Source organism: Micromys minutus (genome assembly GCF_963924665.1).
Source record: "Micromys minutus genome assembly, chromosome: 1".
NCBI classification, from domain to species: Eukaryota; Metazoa; Chordata; class Mammalia; order Rodentia; family Muridae; genus Micromys; species Micromys minutus.
In genome coordinates, this window is record NC_137969.1 from 162,341,952 (window position 1) to 162,362,281 (window position 20,330).

At 40.6% G+C, this 20,330-nt stretch overlaps 1 protein-coding gene across 1 annotated transcript; it reads left to right on the forward strand.

The window, feature by feature from the left end:
• Positions 1–787: 787 nt before the first annotated feature.
• On the forward strand, positions 788–19,388 carry LAPTM4A (lysosomal protein transmembrane 4 alpha). The gene is made up of 7 exons (XM_080929151.1): positions 788–1,042; positions 12,446–12,566; positions 15,111–15,187; positions 15,276–15,398; positions 16,498–16,593; positions 17,052–17,150; positions 18,776–19,388. Exons 1-7 carry the CDS (start codon positions 932–934, stop codon positions 18,848–18,850), a joined length of 702 nt encoding a protein of 233 aa, XP_080785277.1. The 5' UTR covers positions 788–931; the 3' UTR covers positions 18,851–19,388.
• The last annotated feature ends 942 nt before the right edge of the window (positions 19,389–20,330 follow it).

The following is a 20,330-nucleotide window of genomic DNA, read 5'->3' on the forward strand; positions in this document are numbered from 1 at the left end:
CACTCTGAAATCAGAGCATGCAGAAAAGTGTGGTTGGTTTCTCACTTAGGACACCCTATTTTGTTTTGTTTTTCTGGCCTATTTCAATGTGCTTCATAATCTTTCTCCTAAAAAAAAAAATCACTATTATTTGTATAAACCCAACAGCTAAGCGGTTTTTCCACTTTATCATGCTGTCATTTTCCTTAAATCCCTTGGCCTTTGGCAGAGTCCAGGGGTATTTCTTGGCTCCCTCCAAGTAGGCCTCAGAGAGAAGGGGGAAGGGCAGAAATACAATCCTTTATCCTACTGCGAGCACTCCCTCCTAGTCAGAGCGTGGAGGACCACGCCAGACGGGTAGCCACTCCCCTTTCCCAAGGCACGCCCCGACAGGCCCAACAATAGAGCACAAATACGTCACGTGAGCATCGCAGTGACAAAGACGTGGCAAAAGACAGCGCCAAATATCTCCGTGCCCACCACCAACCCCGTCTTGTCTCTCCCTTCCCTGATTAAACGCCTCATTGCCAAGCTCGTCTCGGGGACAGTGAACTACCGAGCTACCCTAAATCCATAAAACCCCAGACAGCAAGCCTAGCCACGCGCACCGCCACCAAACAGAGCCGGAGAGAGTTAAACTTTTGATTGGGCGTGAGCTGTTTCAATCTCCACATCTTCTCCAATCAAAAGCCAGGTAACCCGGCCTTCCGGCTCTCCATTGGTCTGTATGTGGCAGAAGGCAGAGGGAGAGATCCCGAGCAGAGGTCCCGCGAGAGCGGCGCCCTGCGCTCAGAGCGCAGGCGCACTGGAGTTGGCAGGGGCCCGGGCCGAGGGCGGGCCAGAAGACGCGTCGTTTGGCTTTGGACAGCGTCGCAGAGTCGTCTGGGTTGAGCCGCTGGGCCGAAAGCTTTTGTCAGGGGCCTGGGCGAGAACGAGGCTCACGAGGTTCCCGATGGTGTCCATGACTTTCAAACGGAGCCGCAGCGACCGGTTCTACAGCACCCGTTGCTGCGGCTGTTGCCATGTCCGCACCGGGACGATCATCCTGGGGACCTGGTACATGGTAAGGGCCGGCTGGCAGGGCCGCTCCACCAGGCCTGTGCGCCTGCGCGACAAGTGGGACTGGGGGGCAGGGGGCGGGGACGTGAACGTTTTTGGGGTGCTTTTAACTGTGAAGTGAGACCGGGGACTTTACGAGGTGGGGCTCACTAGGATTTGGGAGGGAACGGGAATAAGATCGTTATTTCGGGTTCGGAAAGTGCGCAACCCTCACCCCACTCCACCCCACCCCCTATCGAAACAATGATTGTCCTGCAGTTCTGCAGCCAGCTCGGACGTTGTTTTGTCCGAGTGGAAAGCGAAATCCAGTTCCAGTGGCTCCTGCAGTTTTTGCTAAGGCGTTTGGTGATGGAGCCAGAGAGGCCTCTTTTGAGTCCAGGCGTTAACCAGAATTTATTACGCTGGGTCAGATTTTCCACAGTACATCCCTCTTCCTGCCTGTCAGGTATTTTTTCATCCCATAGGCGCCTTGGTTTGGAAGAGATGTTTATTGAGAGCCTACTATGTTCCTACTGACATTTTCTGGGCTCCAGGATCTGCGTGATTCTGTCACAGCAGATAGACGGGCTTGTTGGTTCCTGATTCGGTAGAAGGTCTTTTTTTTTTTTGATATTTTTTTTTTTAAATTAGTTGCCATTATCTTTATATTGAACTTATTAATTTGTTGCGATTTCCAAAACTGTGATTTTTTTTTTAAGGTAGTTTTAAGCAGTTCAGCTTTGCGGAAGCTTTGAGGAACTTGTATTGTTGGCGTGACCACTTGGATGACTTGAGATTTTTGTCGTGAGGTGGGGGTTAGGGGTAGAAAGTAGAGTTAGAGATACTGTGCAGATTCTGAACCTTATTTGTAGAGCAAAGGAGGGAGAGGTTTACCCCTTTCCTCTCTTCCTTCTCTTACTCTTCCCCACCCAGTATCTTGAAGTCATTAGTAACTTTGGCAGAACACCAGATGAAAATCTTCCTCAGGCAGATGGTTTCACAGTCCACCCTAGGGGACTATCAGACCTCCACAGGATTGCTGCCTTTTTCAGTCTTGTGTCCTTAGTGCACATTAGAAAAGAGCACCAGGAAAAAAAAAAAAAAAGAAAAAGAAAAAAGAAGCCTGGAGAGATGGCTCAGTGGTTCAGAGCACTGACTGTTCTTTCAGAGGGCCTGAGTTCAAATCCTAGCTATACCCTCTTCTGGTGTGTCTGAAGACAGCTACAGTGTACTTATATATAATAAATAAATCTTTAAAAAAAAAAAGAGCACCAGAGAAGCATGAACGTGGGGTGGTTTGCTTGAGGTTATTTTCATGTTTCCTGTACGCTTGTACTCAGAAAGTCACCCTAGTCACCCTACTGCTTCTGGAGAATTAATTACTCACATTTTCTTTAAGACACTGCCTGTTGCATACATTAACTGAGTTGTAGTCCTGGACCTGGACTAGTTAATGACAGTCATCTGGGTTGTATATGTAACTTCCTCTTACTTGCTTTCCTTTTTGCAGAGAGTATGGATTGTTAACTCCTTTTGTCCTTCACCTTCTTCCATTCTCTTAAATGACTAATTCCTGTCTTACCTATACCCTCCCTGCTTTTTGGCAGAAAATGACCTCGCCTTGAACTCAGCTAAGAAAACAGGGTTAGAGCCTGGGATTCTTGCCTGAAAACTTCATCTCCTGTTTCTCTCCCATCCCTCCACTTACAAAGGGCTTCACACCCTTTGAAGAAGGAAAAAAACCACCCCTTCAGCCATTCAGATATATTGGCATCATTTCTCTACACTCTTTTTAGGTGGAGTTTTTGATGCTGTAGCCTTTGTTTATAAAAATTATAAAAATGAATAGGGAACTCAAAATGCAGAGTGAAAAACTGTAGCAAGGACTTTTTTTCTTTTGTTTGTTTTTATTTCACTATGTGGGTGCTTTGTCTGTGGTAACTTGTGTGCAGTGTTTATGGAGGCCATGGGGACTGGAGCTGCAAGATGGGTGTTAGCAGTTTGGTGCTGCTCCCTCTCCTTTCTCCCTCCTCTCCCCCCAGGTTTTGTTTTTAACAAATTTAGATTGAGAGGTCTAAATCTGTTTCACAACTGAAGCTCTTGGTGTGAAAAAAACTCCCCTCCCCCAAAAAAGATCTGTCTTGTATCAACTTTCAGGTTAGAATATTGTAAACTGCTTCAGTTGGTTTGCTTTAATTCACATAAGAGGTTTATTGCCCGTCTTCAGTGTAAAGGGCTCTGAGGAACGTACTGAGGGGCTAGATGACCCACGTTGCATGACTTCTGTATTCTTACCACTTACTGCGTGATAGAATCTAGTTCTGCTTGCTTTGCTCATGACATCATCCCTTAATGGTGGTGATATTACAAAGAACTTTGGAGCACAGCCAAGAAAATGGAACTTAAGTTACAAAGGAGAAAGGTGCACAGTGATGGCAGATTCTAATCACATCCAGGGGAGGAAAAGAACATTTGTTTTGTTTGGTACGCTAGTGTACAAGCCTTAGTTCTACAGCAGTTTGCAGACATACTTCTGCTAGTTAGGGTGCACTTAGGATATGAAGACAGTATAATGCCTCCGAATAAAGTCTTGTTCAAATTATGCATTCTGCCAAAGCAGAGACACAGGATGACAACAGCTAGAATAACCTTTCCTCCTTATTTCTGCCTTGCCATTGCTCCCTTCCTAAACTCTTTGTCATGGGCACTGCTGCTTGATTCCAAGGGGACAGTACATCTTGATCTGTGTGGGAAAATAATGGTGAGCCACGTTGTCTGGACTAAGGCCTGCATTTATGATTCTTTCTGTAGTGTTTGAAACTTGGAGGCACAGCCCTTTCTCCTGCTGGGCCTGGATACTCTGTCAGTTACTGATAATGATATTGGTGATTTCTTGAATTAACATTGATGGATTGTTTTCTTTTCTTTTTGTTTGGTTTGGCTTGGCTTTTTTGTATACCATCATGAATGCCAAAGGATTGAATGGAGCCTCTAATGTGAGTTCTTGGGAGGTGTTATCAGGAGAATCAGAAGTTCAAACTCAGCCTTGGTGATAGGCCAGCCTAGGTTACATAGGATGCTAGCTCTAAAACCACACCAAACCCTTCAGTGTTAATGGTTGGTACTGTTAATGGTTGGTACTGAGTCATAGTTCTGTGGAACATAAAATCAAAATCAGTTATATGGGACAGAGGTACCAAACCTGAAGAGTTTGCATTTGGTGATTTTAATGTGAAAGAAATGTTTAAGGAATATGTGACTTTAGAATGAATTCGGGCTTCAATTTCTACATTACTCAAGTTTACTTCATCATTTGAAGCCATTTTTTTTTTTTTTTTTTTAATTCTTAGGAGATAGGAACTCAAGTACATACTGAATCATGAATATGGGATTAAAAACCCTGTTTTAGGAAATAGCCTTCATGATAAAAATGCTTATTTTTGTTCTTTTCCTGGAACTCACTCTATATACCAGGGGTGGGCTTTGTCATGGATGTTTTAGCCTTGAGTAACCTAGTGTTAGGAAGAAGTGAAGACAGATTCCTCATGCCACAGGACTTTCACCCGTTAGTTCTGGCTCTTTAAATAGCTGTTGCTGACAGTTCGTGCATTCCCCAGTGTTTTGTGATTTCAGTACTTGTTATTTCTTTCCTCTTAAGTGCTCTTCTTCACTTTAACTCACTTAAACATTCTTTTAAAAATATGCTATTACTATATGTATTCATGTATGGTATGTGTACATGTGGAGAGGGTAGAGGTCATAAGACAGCTTTGTGGAACTTTTTCTGCCTCTGTCAGTTCTGAAGGTTAAACTCAGGTCACCAGGCTTGTGTTGCAAGTTTTTTTTTACCCCTTAGCTAATCGTGGGCCAGTAATTCACATTTTAAATTAAGTAATCTATTAAGGGAAATCTTCATATTTATAAAAGTAGTGGAGTAATACTAAAAATCATCCAACTTCAGCCATTAACATTCTGCCAATTTCAGGCAACTTTTAATTAGTCAGTGCATGTACTTGCATGGTAAAGTTCTCTATACATCTCAGCTCATGGATGGGTTTCTTCTGTGTGGGTGTCTGCCCTATGTACTCACTGTACAAGGGTATGGTTATCTTTTTCCTCATTTTTCTTCCACTGAAGGTGTCCTTTGGGGCTGGAGATGTAGGTCAGTATAGAGTGCTCATCTAGGGGCTGGTGATGTTACAGAGCTCAGCTGATAGAATATTTTTTATGGTGCATAAAGCCCTGGGTTCCATCTACCAGGCCACATAAACTTGACATGGTGGCATGTAGCTTGTAATCCTACCACTTGGAAGGGGAAGTAGGAGAATCAGAAGTTTGTGGTCATCCTTCACTAAATAGAGTGCTGATCAGGTATGTACAGGGCCCTGACTGTAATCCCTGTGGCATAAAAAAACCCTTATGTGTAGGGGTCCTTACTGATGAGAAGAGTAGAACAGTCTTAGTCTGTAAAACACACCTAGATGCTATCTTATTACCAACTAGAACATTTGTAGACACTTGTGGAATGAATTATCTCTTAAGAGATAATAGAGATAAATCAGTTGATAAATTAAACACAGTAAACAATAATAAAAATCTTTTCTGAAGATGATCAGTTTTGATTTATAATTTGACAATTCTGTGCTTAGTTTTGTAGACTGGTTTACCTGAAGGGGCTCTATCCTAAAACATACTCACAGTTAGTAATAGTCTCAAAAGATACTGGGCTGGGGCAAAATATGCTGTGAGAAGATTGAGGGGTCATGATTACAAAAAAATTTAAAGGATTGAAACTGGAGAGGTGACTCAGTGGTTGAGTGCTGGCTCCTCTTTCAGAGGTCCTGGATTCTATTTCTAGCATTTTATTTCCACACGGCTACTCACAACTATCAATAACTTGTGTTCCCGGGGATCCAACATGTTCTGGCCTTTGAGAGTATCAGGTATGCATATGGTGAACACACATATATGCAGGACAAACACTCATTCCTATAATTTATGAATTTAAAATAAATGTAAAAGTTTTTTTTTTTTTTTTAGTGTATTCTTTCCTCAAGTCCATCTTTAGGGTAATTGATGTAAGATTTAGTTTTAAGTGTGTATGTGCGCGCACATGTGTCATGCTGAGTGTATGGACTAGGTAAAAACAGTTCTTGCCTTCTCCTTCTGTTAAAGTTTTCTGCCAGGTTGCCTTCTCTAGGGTAGCTGGCCTATGAACTTGAGGGTGATCCTCCATTCCCTATATCCTGTCTCACATACAGTGGGAGTGCTAGGACTGCAGATAGGTATCACTGGGTAGGCTTGCTTTATTTATTTTCCCAGGCTGGCCTCAACTCTCAGAGATCTACCTCTTTCTGCCTTCTGAGTGTTGGTACTAAACGTGTGGACACCACATCCAGCTGTATATGGCTGGATTTCATTGTATGTTGCAGGAATGGAGTTTCCCATTCTACAGAATAGATGTTGGCTACAAAGCAAGTTGAGTAGTATTTTCAGAATCAAAATCATACAATTTCCTGATCATAGGAGGAATGGGAGAAGTGATGTCAAAACCTGGAAATGAAACTGCAGTTCTCCAAATAATGGACAAAGAAGAGATTAAAAGGACGAATTTAAACTTTATTGAAACAAGTGAAAGTAAAAACAGTGTTTCAGACCCAGGGACAGAGCAAAATCAGTGGGGAGTTCACAGCCCAGGGTTACCTACATCAGAAGCAGAGAGGTGGAAAACCAGTAATACTTCTTAATTGGGAAAACAAGAACTAAGCCCAAAGCCAGTAGGAGGAGAGAAGAGATAAACATTTTTAAAAGGCCACAAAATTGAAAATGTTTAGTTTTTGTTTTATTCAGATAGTCTTCTGCAGAGCTCACTTTGTAGCCCTGGCTGGCTTCAGACTCAAAGCACTCCTCCCATCTTGGCCTTCCATGTGCCAGCACCGTAGGCGTGGGATCACTTCGCCTGGTGAGTGTTTGAAAACTTTTCAAAGCTTTAGCTAGGCTAAAAGGGAAAAAAAAGTCAGAGTCAGAGATGAGGAAGGTAATGATATAATTGATTGTACAGTAACATGGAGGAGTTTAAGAGATTAATACAAAGAACTATCTGCCAATAAATTGGAAAACATACGCCTATCAAAGATGGGCCATGAGACTAGAACAAGTAGTGTGACTGGATCAATAGTAAGACTTTCCAAACAAGAAAAAGTCTGGGGTCTGAATATTTCACCAATGGATTCTACAGTATATTCAAAGAGCCACTACTATCTTGCCAAATTCTTTTTTATGGAGCAAACAAACAATAATAATACTTTTAAAAACCTCTTAAACAAAATACTCTAGGCCAGAATCTCTGGACAGTGCAGAAATTCTCAATAAAACACGGGTAAATAGAATTCAGCATCACATCATAAAGTAAATCCTCAGGATCAAGTGGGTTTTCTCTCAAGGATTTAAGAATGTTCCACCCATGCAAATCAGTAAAGGTAGTGTATACATAGAATAGAGAACCAGGTCCTTATGACCATTTCAGTAGCTGTAGTCACATAGTTTTGATACATTTTATCATCCTCTCAAATGAAAAAAGTGGGGTTGAAGAGATAACCCAGTTAAGATTTCAATTACCAGTACCCACATGGTGACTCACAACTTCATAACTGCAGTTCCAGGGATCAGACAACAGGTTTGCAATGGCACACGAGCGGGCATGCAGGCAAAACATCCACATACATAATAGTTGAAAATATTTATTAAAGTAGATATACAACACAATAAAAACCACATGATACTGACGCTAGCACCATACCAAATGAGCTCTTCTCTAAGATCAGAAACCAGGTTAATAGTGGTTCCTTTAACACTTCTGTTCAACATAGTATTGAAAGTCCTAGCCAGAGCAGTTTGGTAAGAGAAACAGATGAAGAGCTTAGAGATAGGAAAAGAGGAAGTCAAGGTTCTGTATTTACAAATGACACAATCAGATATATAGAAAGTACTGAAAACTGAGAAAAACCTCAGAATTAATAAATTTAAATAGTAAAACAACTTCAAAAATAGATTATGTACTGGTAGTGTACTTTCTGAAAGAGAGATTAGCAATTACACGTTTCATAACTAAAACAGCAAAGCAGGCAAACACTCCTAAGAGTAACTTTAACCAGGAAGTGAAAGAATCCAATATACAACGAAAATAAAACATCCACCAAGACTTTGAATGGGTCACCAATAATGGAGGCTCCTGTAGTCATGAGTCGGAACTAGTATTGTTAAATGCTGTTGCACCCAAAGAGCTCTGTAAGTGCAAGGTAGTACCTGTTGTGTAGTCCTTCATTTACTAGGAGAAAATAGTTTCTAAAAGTTGTGTGGAACCACTCAAGGCTGTGCCAAAGAAGTCTTGATCAAAAAGACCAAAGCTGGAAGTATCACAATTTCCACTTTTAAAACGTAAAGCTGTCATAACCAACACTGCCTAGACCTGGTACAAAAATAGATATGGAGACCAAATGGAAAAGAATAGAGGACCCAAAAATAAACCCACAGTACCCACAGCCAAGTGTCAGAGATTAAATCTGGGCAAGCACATTCTCTGTAGTGAATACTAGGAAAATGGAGTGTACTAGACCCTGCTCTCATAATAAAAACCAACTACAACATACTTGAGTATAAAATTGAGACTAAGCCTACTAGGAGAGACTGTAGAGGAAGCACTGACATAAGTCTGTGTCTTAGGATTCCTATTGCTGTGATGAAACACCATGACTAAAAGTAACTAAAAGCATTAGGCCAAACCTGGAAGTATCACACTGTCCAGTTTCAAAATGTAAGGTTGTCGTAACCAGCACAGCCTAGTGTGGTACAAGAATAGATATGGACTATTTTGCTTACAGTTCCTACAAGTCCATAATAAAGGGGAAGTCCAGGCAAGATCCTAGGCTGTGGAGAAGCTCTGCTTACTGGTTTGCTCACCCTGCTTTCTTACTTTAAAAAAAAAAACAAATTATTTATTTTATATATATATGAGTACACTCTTCAGACACACCAGAGGACATTGGATCCCATGACAGATGGTTGCGAGCCACCATATGGTTGCTAGGAATTGAACTCAGGACCTTTAGGAAGAGTAGTCAGTGCTCTTAACCACTGAGCCATCTCTCCAGCCCTCAGACTGACTTCTTATGTTATCTAGGACCACCTGTCCGGTAGCACCATCTTCAGTGAGTTGGGCCCTCCCCTCCCACACCAATTATTAATCAAGAAGATGAACTACAAACTTGACGGCAGGAAAATCCAATTGAGGCATTTTCTCAAATGAGCGTCTCTCTTTCCAGGTGACTGTAGCTTGTGCCAAATAACCAAAAGGGAAAACACAGGATTGCATCAAACTGGAAAGCTGCTTTACTGCTGAAGACTTAGAACAGTGAGCAGACAGCCTATAGAAATGGCAGAAGGACTTTTTAAACTTTATCAAGAGACAATACCTAAAGTATATCAAGAAATCAACAGTAAAAGCAAATAGATTTAAAGGGAGCAGCTGAGTAGACATTTCTCAAAAGAAGATAAGCAGGACCAACACATTGTGAAAAACTTTGAATGTCATGAGATAGCATCTCATCCAGTGAGTGAATGCCAGTCAGCCAGACCAAAAGGAAGGCCTGTTCTGTATGGGGGTGTAGTATAGACAGTTTTGGAAAAACCGTATGGAGGCCCTCAGGTTAGAACCGTCATAGGACCTGGAAGTCCTACTAGTGGGTATTTACCTATAGAAAAGGAAATCAGTGTATCAGAGATCTGTTGCAGCGCATGTTCAATGCAGTACTGCACAGTAGATGAAGTGAGCTGCAGTGTTCACAGTGGGTACTGAGTGTTTGGTAATGAACCAAATTGACATTTGTAGCAACATGTACAGGACTGAAGGTACAACTGAGATAATCAAGCTACAGAAGGCAAATAAATGATTTTACTTTCAGATTACAAAGTAGCTAAATTTATGGACAGAATAGTGGTCACCAGAGACTAGAGGGAAGAGGAGGGGCCGGTAAGCATCATGATAGGAGTGGAGTACAAGTGGTGAGTAGAGTTCTTGCAGAGTGATTACAGCTGTCACAATACAGTGATAAGTCGGAAAGTACTAAGCAGCGTGAGTGTGTTTTCACCACAGACTGAAAGGTTTTAAGGTTATGGCATGATATGTCTTGATTTGACCAGTACATACTGAACAAATGTACTAAAACAACACCGTATTCCATAAATATGTACCAATATTGTCATTAAAGAAAAAACAAGGAGAAATTGCTTGCCTAGGCCTGAATGTTTCCCTGGAATTGAACTTGTTCCTTCTTACCAAATGAAGGACTCTACATTGTTTCTTACTGCTTATTTACTCATAGGATGTGTACCGAAGGCTTTAAAGTCTGTTTCTCAAGCGATAGGTACCTGTGTTGTTGACACGTGCCGGCCTCGGTACTATTACAAGCCTCATTTTTAACTTCCTTTCCTGAGTACCGTAGGGTAAGAGTCATAATATCTTGCAATAGTTTGGAGTAGAATATCTTAAAAGACTTTTTAAACTATAGGGTTAGTTTTAATTTCTTGAAAAAACCCAACAGGGAGTTTAGTAGCTAAAACTTATATACATGCTCGGTTGTAAGTGCTTAGGATCATAAGTACTGTTTTTTAAGAACAGTTACTGTCATATTCAAAATACTGACCCATAGTGAGATGAACTTGGAAATGTTGCTAATAATACTGGGCAAGGACAGTGGAAAACTCGATGACGATTTTATAGAAGAAAAAAATGCATTTTTAAAAAGTCATATGTGTGATAAAAATATTTTAGACCTGTGGACTGTGCTTGTGTAAACCATGTGTATACCACATGTGTAAATATATATACATATGTATGTTTATATACTGTATATGTGTCAACATGTTCCCCCAAGTAGTTTTGGTCCTTCATTTTCTTCATTTGGTAGTTAGTTTTGCATGTTTTTCTTAAAATGTTTTTCTGTGCCATACAAAGCTTTTTTACTAGGATAATTTACTCAGCAAGAGTTTGCTGAATGACTTTCAAATTTCATTTCCCAACGAAAGGTAACATGCCTAACTTGAAAATAAATATGGCCTGTTTCTCTACTGAATATTTGGCCTGCTATGAGAAAATACCTTTCTTGGGTGTTTTCATTTATCCTTCATTTAGGGTGGACAGGAGAGAGTAGTTTCAGATACTGTTGATAGAACGTCGGGAGTGTCAAATGTTTGGACTTCCACAAGGAGGAGGGTGAATTCTGTGAGTTTGATTATGGAGTTAGTATATATAGACCTTACTGATTTCTATATTGAATCTTCAACTGCACTGTTCTGATACTGGCAGGCCATACCTCTTGAGATACTGCAGGGAACCACAATTAGAGCTCTTCATAATGGATCTTATAAAATTCGGTTTCTGTTTCTAATAAGACTAGGAGGATTCATGGTATTATGGTGGGATTTCAACAACGTGTTTGGCAGTGATTCAAAATAAGCCTTAGCTCGTGTGTGTGTGTGTGTGTGTGTGTGTGTGTGTCTGTCTGTCTGTCTGTCTGCCTTAAGTAGAGGCTTATTTCATGATGATTACATTTCGAATGAAGAAACTAGAGAGAATTAATCTGTAGGATGTCAAAATCTAGCTCTAGGAAATGATGTTAGGCAGGAATGTAAAGATGAATTTAGTTACAGAAACCATAACTGCAGTTTGCAGGAAGCTTATTACTGGCTCACGTGTAGGAAAAACAAATAGGTGTTGTATAGAGTTATGTGGTATTGCAGAAATGTACATAGCCAGTACAGTTGTCATTGGAATTGTGAACCAGATTGGGGAACTTGTCCTTTACACTGAAACTTACACAAAGGGGAAATAAGTGGGTAACTGAAATATGCCAGACAAGTAGAGAGGGGTGGTTTGAGGACCTGAATGTTTGGTCACTACAGTGTTTGGAAGCTGCTTTTGGGTATTAGGTGAACATATAAAAGTAAATTAAGAATTAAGACCAATGCAGAGAGAGAGAGAGAAGGGACTTTTTAAAACTAGAACAAAACAATGGAGTGCTTTGGAGGAATGTCAGGCATCTGAATGTGGGAAATGAACTGACAAGTCTCTGATGGATGTGTGAGGAAATATGTACCTCTGACCATGGACAGACTATGAGTCTCCGATTTTTACTTTTTGTGTATTTCCTTCTGGTTTATTGGCATTAGCACAGGGTTAAGCTAAGCATCTTTATCCATGCTATGACTTTTAAACTGTTCTCACAGTGGTAATAGGTGTTTTATCTGAGCGTCTCCTATTTCATAGCCTTGTTACTGCAAGTGAAATAGTATTAAATATAACACAGCATCCAGAGAGTCTGTGAAGACTGTTCCCTGGTAGGAGTTGATGTTAAGGTGTTTTCTTTCTCAGGTGGTCAACCTATTGATGGCAATTTTGCTGACTGTGGAGGTGACTCATCCAAATTCCATGCCAGCTGTCAACATTCAATATGAAGTCATTGGTAATTACTATTCATCTGAGAGAATGGCTGGTAAGTTTTTACTTTAAAAGATATCGCTGCCAAATTTTTATCTATAAAGCCAATTGTAATCTATATATGAATGTTGAGGATAACTGAGAAAATTGTGCTGGAGTTAGTCTTCAAATGGTTAAATACTGTGCATGGTAAGTGTCAAGCTAGATGTCATTTAGACTTTATTGAGACTGTATTTTGATGGCTTTTCCCAAAGGTGTTCAGCAAGAGCTACAGTAGAGCATTTCTAGACAAGAAATGTAACAGACAATAGGCAGTGAGTTGGATGTATGCTTTGTCTCTGGAGACTGGGCAGGGAAATGGGAAATAAAAATGGTTGAGACTTTTGAGGGCCTTCTGTGATATATAGCCAGGGTCAGAAATTGGTGTGAAGATCAGATGGACTCTTACAATAGGTATGAAATACAATGTACAGTTCTCTTGTTTATGTGGAAAGGGACTTAACGCCACTATTAAAAATGGAGGAACCCTAGAATATTCATAGAAATTGTCCTTTTAAACTGACTTAATCCCTGATAGCAGTTATTTTTTTATTACCAGTTTTCCCTTTAAAATGCAGGTATAAAATGATTCTAGTTATTTATATTATTATATCATAAATTTAATACTTAAACAGCAAATTATGTCTCAGAGTTTAGAATACAATTTTTACATTTTTAATTTAAAATTTTCAGTTTAGAAAAGTGTTTCCAGATCACAAGTGTGTTATAATACTATAGATCTTAATTCCCAGGATTTTAGATTTTTATTAACTTTTAATATGAAATTTTGAACTTATCTGTAATTTTGGCTACCTGTGATCCAAGGATGAAGATTTGTGTCTTCCTTTTTAAAGATTGTTTTGTTTTATGTGTGAGTGCTTAGCCTGAGTGTATGTGTGTGTGTGTGTGTGCAGTGCCTACAGAGACCAGAGAGGGAGTGCGATGTGAACTTCTGTTGCCCTATGGATGCTAGGAACTAAACTTGGTTGCTCTGCAACAGCCATGAACCTCTTAATTCTCTCCAGCCCTGATTTGTGTCTTTCTTTTTTCTTTCCTGTTTTCTTTTTCTTTCTTTCTTTCCTTCCTTCCTTCCTTCCTTCCTTCTTCCCTCCCTCCCTCCCTCCCTTCCTCCCTCCTTTCCTCCCTCCCTCCCTTCCTTCCTTTATGGATAACTTTATTTTCCAGGAGCCAAAAAGCATTCTGTGGCTAGATTACAGAATATAATGAAAACAACTGATGGGCATTTGATTTTTTCCAAAGAATAAACCAAATTTTAGAGTTTTCCTCCATTAAAAAAAAAAGATGTATTATATGTAAGTACACTGTACCTGTCTTCAGAAACACAGAAGGCATCAGCTCTCACTACAGATGGTTATGAGCCACCATGTAGTTGCTGGGATTTGAATTCAGGACCTCTGGAAGAGCAGTCAGTGCTCTTAACCACTGAGCCATCTCTCCAGCCCACCTTCCTCCATTTTTGAGACAGGGTCTTACTTTATATCTTAATCTTTCAGTAGAAAGAACTTTTAAATCCTTAACAGTGAAGGTACTCTGATATGATACAGTAGTTAATGTTAAATACTGGTTGTGTTTATAATGCTCAGTGATATACTTATTTGTATAAATATCTAGTATCTTCATTTTTGGTGCCTCTGTGCTTCTTTTTAAGTTTTCAATTATGTGTATGTATAGGATTATGTGCATGTAAGTGCAGGTGCCTAAAAGCCAGAGGTGTTCAGTTTTCTGCAGCAGGAGTTAAGGCGACTGTGAGCAACCTGACAGGGGTACTGGAAACTGTGCTCTGCAAGAGCAGCAAACTGAGCCAGCTCTCCACATCCCTGCTCCTTTTAGTTTATTAGTGTCTGTCCAGAGTCACAGCATCAACTGTAGGTTGCAGAGGCACTCATCCAGACAAGTATGGTCTAGTACCATTTGGGATTATTTGGGTGTGTTCTGAAGAGAATGGTGAACATGGATTAACACACACTAAGGGGAAGTTAGAATATATGTGTGTTAGGGAGAGAGGGCAAACTGAAGGAAGCCATGGATTAAGGTGTAAGACGCAGGGGTGGGATTAATGGAGAATTTAGGACTTCAGGTTATAATCTTATCAAAGCAAGAGGTACATCTGTGGTTTTCTATGTGTGTTTCATCTGTCTTAAGCAAACAGCAACTTCTCTTGCCAGTTAAGCCCTCATCCCACAAAACCCAACTTGTGTGAAATTTTTTGCTAGTTTTTCATTGCTTCTGCATGTTTGCAACTTGCCTGTTAGATTTTGACTCTTTGTACTTAGACATGTAGAGGCACAAGGGACCTGTTTCCTATACTTACATAGCTCATGTTCCATCCTACATAGAGTCAGAGAGTTGTTTAACATGGAAAGACATGTGCGTGTTTCTCAGAATTTCTTAATGTCAGGCTTAGGTTTTTTTACTTGGTCTTAGATCTAACAAGGGCCAATTTTGAAAACAATTACATTAATTAATACAGAAACATTTTGTCAAAAAGAATTTAGTTTCATTGCATATGTTGCTTAGCTTTCTGTTTTTGTTTTTTTAGACAATGCCTGCGTTCTTTTTGCCGTCTCTGTTCTTATGTTTATAATCAGCTCAATGCTGGTTTATGGAGCCATTTCCGTAAGTCTGTCCTTTTTTTCTCTCCTAATTTGACTTTGCCAAGGGTAGTGATTTTGTACGTGTGCTCAGTGTTACTTTCCTTCTGCAGTATCAAGTGGGCTGGCTGATCCCTTTCTTCTGCTACCGACTTTTTGACTTCGTTCTCAGTTGTCTGGTGGCCATCAGTTCTCTGACTTACTTGCCAAGAATCAAAGAATATCTGGATCAGTTGGTAAGTGTGTGTGCTGTTTAAACATTTTCACCTGAAAAGACATTTTAATTGAAATTCCAAGGCAACCTTGGTACTATTTTTAACTCTGTTTGCTTTGTACAGTATCTTAAAATCACTCCCATGTTAAGACCTGTAAGATAAAATATTGTTGCACCGTACCATTTGGACAGCACAGTACAAGAAATTTGTAAAGGCAGGTAGTATGGAAGAGATAGTTGATTTAATTGTGTTTTAGTAAAATATTCGGCTGCATTTGGGATTCTTAAAGGATTGGTGTTTCATCTTTATTAGAATGGTAGCATGTATCTGTATGCCTGCTGTATTCTAGCCCTGGGTCTGCGTGCCCACTGTACCCAAGGACTCTGTCTGTGTGCCCACTCTGTTCTAGTCCTACTATGTTGGCGTGCCTGCTGTATTCTAGCCCTGTGTAGGAAACTTTAGCTCTTAGGAAAGCCTGCTCTTTCATAGACTCTGGGTTTTCCTCTCCGTTTGATTGGCATTGTTCTTTCCATTAGAAGGTATTTCCTCTGCTGGCCAGTTTTAAACAGTCCCTTCTAAAGCCTTTCTCCTGACTTGTCCAGAGTTAGATGAGTGCAGCCGGCCCTTTCCAGTGCAGTGAGTCAGTCAGAAGTAAATCATGTTCTTCTGCCTGGCTTGTAGACAGCGGTATGTGTTCTTTTTAATGATCTAACGAAGACTTGAGATCAATATTTGACTCCTAGAAAAGTTACTTTTCTTTGTGGAAGACTAAATGGTCCTGGAAACTTGAGTGATCTCAGTTCCTCTTGACTTTCTGAACCAGGACAAGGTTGGGGTGCTATACAGGTGGTTATATTTTGTCAAAAGCATGAAGATGGGAAATAGTGGCCAGTAAGATGAATATGCGCTCTGCTCTGACCTTTTAGTTATCTCGGCTATTAAACAAGCAGACTGAGTGATCAGACTGATGCGAAGGGTCTCGGATCTGCTGCATTCTTGTGTGTAAATTTGCAGTGGCCTTTCACTCTTGACTGTTGCCCTTTGTCGTGTTCTTAACATGCTCCCCAGATTTTCAGAAGCACGTATGCCCGCGTAATTGTCAGTGCTTGTGTTTTAACAGCCTGATTTCCCCTACAAAGACGACCTCCTGGCTTTGGACTCCAGCTGCCTCCTGTTCATTGTCCTTTTGTTCTTTGTGGTGTTCATCATTTTTAAGGTAAGGAGCTTCTGATTCAGTCTTGGGGGAGGGGCCTGGTGAGGCTGCTCAGTAAACCTTTTTCCAGTCCTGTCTCTGTATAGGTCATAGTTGATGGAGGATTTCTAGTGACTTGACAGTGTCACTGCATGTGAGAGATGGGTCCCCTCTACCTTGTGCCCAATGAATAGTGAGGACTTTTGTCTTTTCAAAAGTATTCAGGGTTTATGGGGAAATCCATTAAAATTCCTAACATTTTTTTAAAATTCCTAATATTTGAGTACAGGAATTTCCTCTACGACCTGTTAGTTAGCAGACCTAAATCTCCAGCTAGAATCTCAGAAACTTGGGATGTTAAATGAGAGCCAGTCAGGAGTGAGCCTGGCTTATATACTAAGTCCATTTTCCACAGACAGTGCAGAAGGGAAGATGGTCCTCCGCTCCCAGAGCAGCCTGCTGAACTCTGTTTCTCCTTTCAGGCTTACCTAATCAATTGTGTTTGGAACTGCTACAAATACATCAACAACAGAAATGTGCCAGAGATTGCCGTGTATCCTGCCTTTGAAGCACCTCCACAGGTTAACTACTGTTTCACTCACCAGATGTCACCCTTACTGATGCCTCCAGAACTAACTATGACCTTTGCCATAACTGTGGTTTGGAATTTGAATAGCTTGAACCCACGAATGTATAAGATTTAGTATTTTTCACCAGGAATCTTGTGCACACAGGACTAGAGCTCTGCACTGTTTGCTCCGCTTGACTGTTAGGATTATTTCTTAGTGGTTCCCACAAGTGTTTCTGGACAAATATAAGTTAGGAATATAATAATTGGCTTGTGAGAATTCTAAAGGATGCGGGCTAATGGTTGTGCCTGTGTGCCTGTGAGATTCAAAGCCTGGGGAGATTATTGTGATGGCATCTGGGTGCCGAGCCCCCACCTCTCAGATCCCTGTTGGATGCTTTGCTGTCTTCGCAGGTGTTGAGCATATTTGATAAACATGGCCCGTGAGCTGGCCTGTCACTTGGAGGACTTTAGGTTAGAGTGAACTTAGAGGGGTTTTTCTATTATCCCAAAGGGTAGGATAAAATGTCATTGTCCTTTAAGTACAAATTATTATGAAACTTAAGACAGTGGCAGCTTCCTATAGAGCAGTTAGTGGGGCCTCTTCCTGTAGGTCCTCAACCCTTGAAATACAATTAGCATAATGATTGATTGCCTGTCAAAAGAGAGACCCTTTATATTTTTAAAATATATATGGGTTAGCATGTTAGTTTATTTTCCAGGTTAATTCAGAAGAATTCTAATTTTGACTGTCTTATATCTATTCATAATGAATAGATGGGTGCATCTATCATCCATTCCCATCCATCTCCATCCATCCTTCCCTGCATCCCATTCATTCATCTTTCTATCTTGTCTTGGTCACTGTTCTGTTGCTGTGAAGAGATACTATGACCAAGACTTACTTTCTTTTTTTAAAGACACAGTTGTTTTTTTTTTTTTTTTTTTTTTTTAAATTTATATATATATGAGTACACTGTCGCTGTCTTCAGAGGGCATCAGATTCCATTACAGATGGTTGTGAGCCACCATGTGGTTGCTGGGAATTGAACTCAGGACCTCCGAAAAAGCACTCAGTGCTCTTAACTACCGAGCCATCTCTCCAACCCCGACAACTTTCGTTTTTTTCAAAAACGTATTAATTGAGGACTTGCTTACAGTTTTAGAGGCTTAGTCTATTATCATGGCAGGAAACATGGTAGGAGCACAGAGCAGCACTCTTGGTGCTGGAGAAGTAGCTGAGAGCTACTATATCCTGATCACAAGCAGAGACAGACAGACAGACCAACCCACCCCCAGTAACACTTCCTAGTTTTTTTAATCCTACCAAAGAGTTCCACTCCCAGGTAATTAAGCATTCAAGTATGAGTCTAAGGGGGTGGGTATTCTTATTCAAACCACCACACGTCCCATCCCTCCTCCCACCCACTGAGCCACCTACCTAGCCTCAGTAGCGACCTTGATCTTGAGTCAGGGTGTCACTGAGTGTGGAGTTCAAGCTGCTCAATTGTCTGTTGGCTCAGTAACTGTTGGTCTAACTTCATCTTCCTCTGGGTTATGACATAGAGTCTGAATGTTGGTAATTTTAGAAAGGAATTTAAGGTGACATTGTCTGATGCGATTCTTTTCTCTCTTCAGTACATTTTGCCAACCTATGAAATGGCTGTGAAGATTCCTGAGAAAGAGCCACCACCTCCTTACCTGCCTGCCTGAGGACATTCTGCCTTGTCAATAAAGCCTATACCAGCTTCTTGTCTTGTTTATTTTACAGAAAGCTGCAATGCAGGGCTCTCAGACTTGTTTGATATAAAGTGCACTGTCTTGTCTGAGCATTTATTTTCAAACACTAAGGAGCTTTTGGACATTTATTAAAAACTTTTTGTTAAGTATCACATTTTAGAAACTTTTTGAAGACAATCTAGGTTGAGCAAGAGCAAAGTGCCATTGTTAGCCTTTAACTGAGGGTAGGGAGGGGGAGGGGTCTCCATATTTTCTTTTTTAACTTTGCACTTTCTTTGTATAATGGTTTATGTTTTGGATGTTTGATGCCCTGAATAGTTTCCGGAGAGTGAATAGAGTGTTGAGGATGAATGAGTTGGATACAAGATCTGCACTTTCCAGCTCTATGAAACAGGAGAGAGAAATAGCATTTGACTTGATCGAGGAAGATGAAGGTTGCATGCTTCTTCTCATTTGTATATTCTCATCTTTGTGATAAAATGCTTTAATAAAGCTCTTAAATTTTACCATTGTCCTTCTTAAATGTGCCTAACATTTATTTGTGATACTACTTAGAGTGATCCTGAGATCTGAACTCTAGCTGAGGTGTTTGTTGTAGTAACCTCTCCGGCCCAAATAAGCCTGGACAATGGAAACACAGCTCAGTTAATAAGAATACAAGCAGCGTGCCTAGATTGGGCAGATCTACCACTACACTACTCTATTTTCCAGCTTAGAAATCCCAGGCCACTTAGTTTCAGCCACTTAGACCCTCTCTCCAAATCTCCACCTCACCTTCCCTTCCCCTGCCCAATCACCAGTTCTTGCCTTTATTTTACAAACTAAATGGGGGAGGTTTTGATGAAGTCACTTGAGTTTGTGATTAGGTAGCCCTTCTTGGGGAAATAGACTTAGCATAAAAATACAGTGCCAGGACAGTCCTCAACAGGTGTTCCTGGGTAGTTTCCTCATTTTAAAAATTTCACTTGTTGCTGTTGTTTCTTATGTGATGAAAGTCTTTTACTGGTTTCTGAATAGAGGAGTAAAAGTGAGAGAAGTCAGGGAGAAGTGAGGCTGGAGGAAGAAGGTGTGATTCCATTGTACAGAAGCAGGAGTGCAGCTTAGCATTTCAAGAAGCCAGGACTGGACATTTTAAGATGGCCAGTGAAAGCCCTTTAGAATCCCTCAGGTTCTTGAGTGTACATGCTGGCGTATTGGGTGCTTCATTGTGTCTTGCCTCCACCAACCCTTTAGCCTCTAAGGATTGACCTGAGGGTGATTAGGCCGAGATTCAGTTTCAGACACTCCGATGGCCGGTGCAATGGAAGCATAGTAAGATTTCAGGAGGGTTGGAATCCTTAAATAGTGTCATTTTGTTAGAGTTTGAGAGGAAAATACTCCAGGCAGGCTGTAGATCTTTAGTTACCCAGAGGAAGAAGATAGGAAAGAAGGAAAAAAGTCATTGTATTTGTAA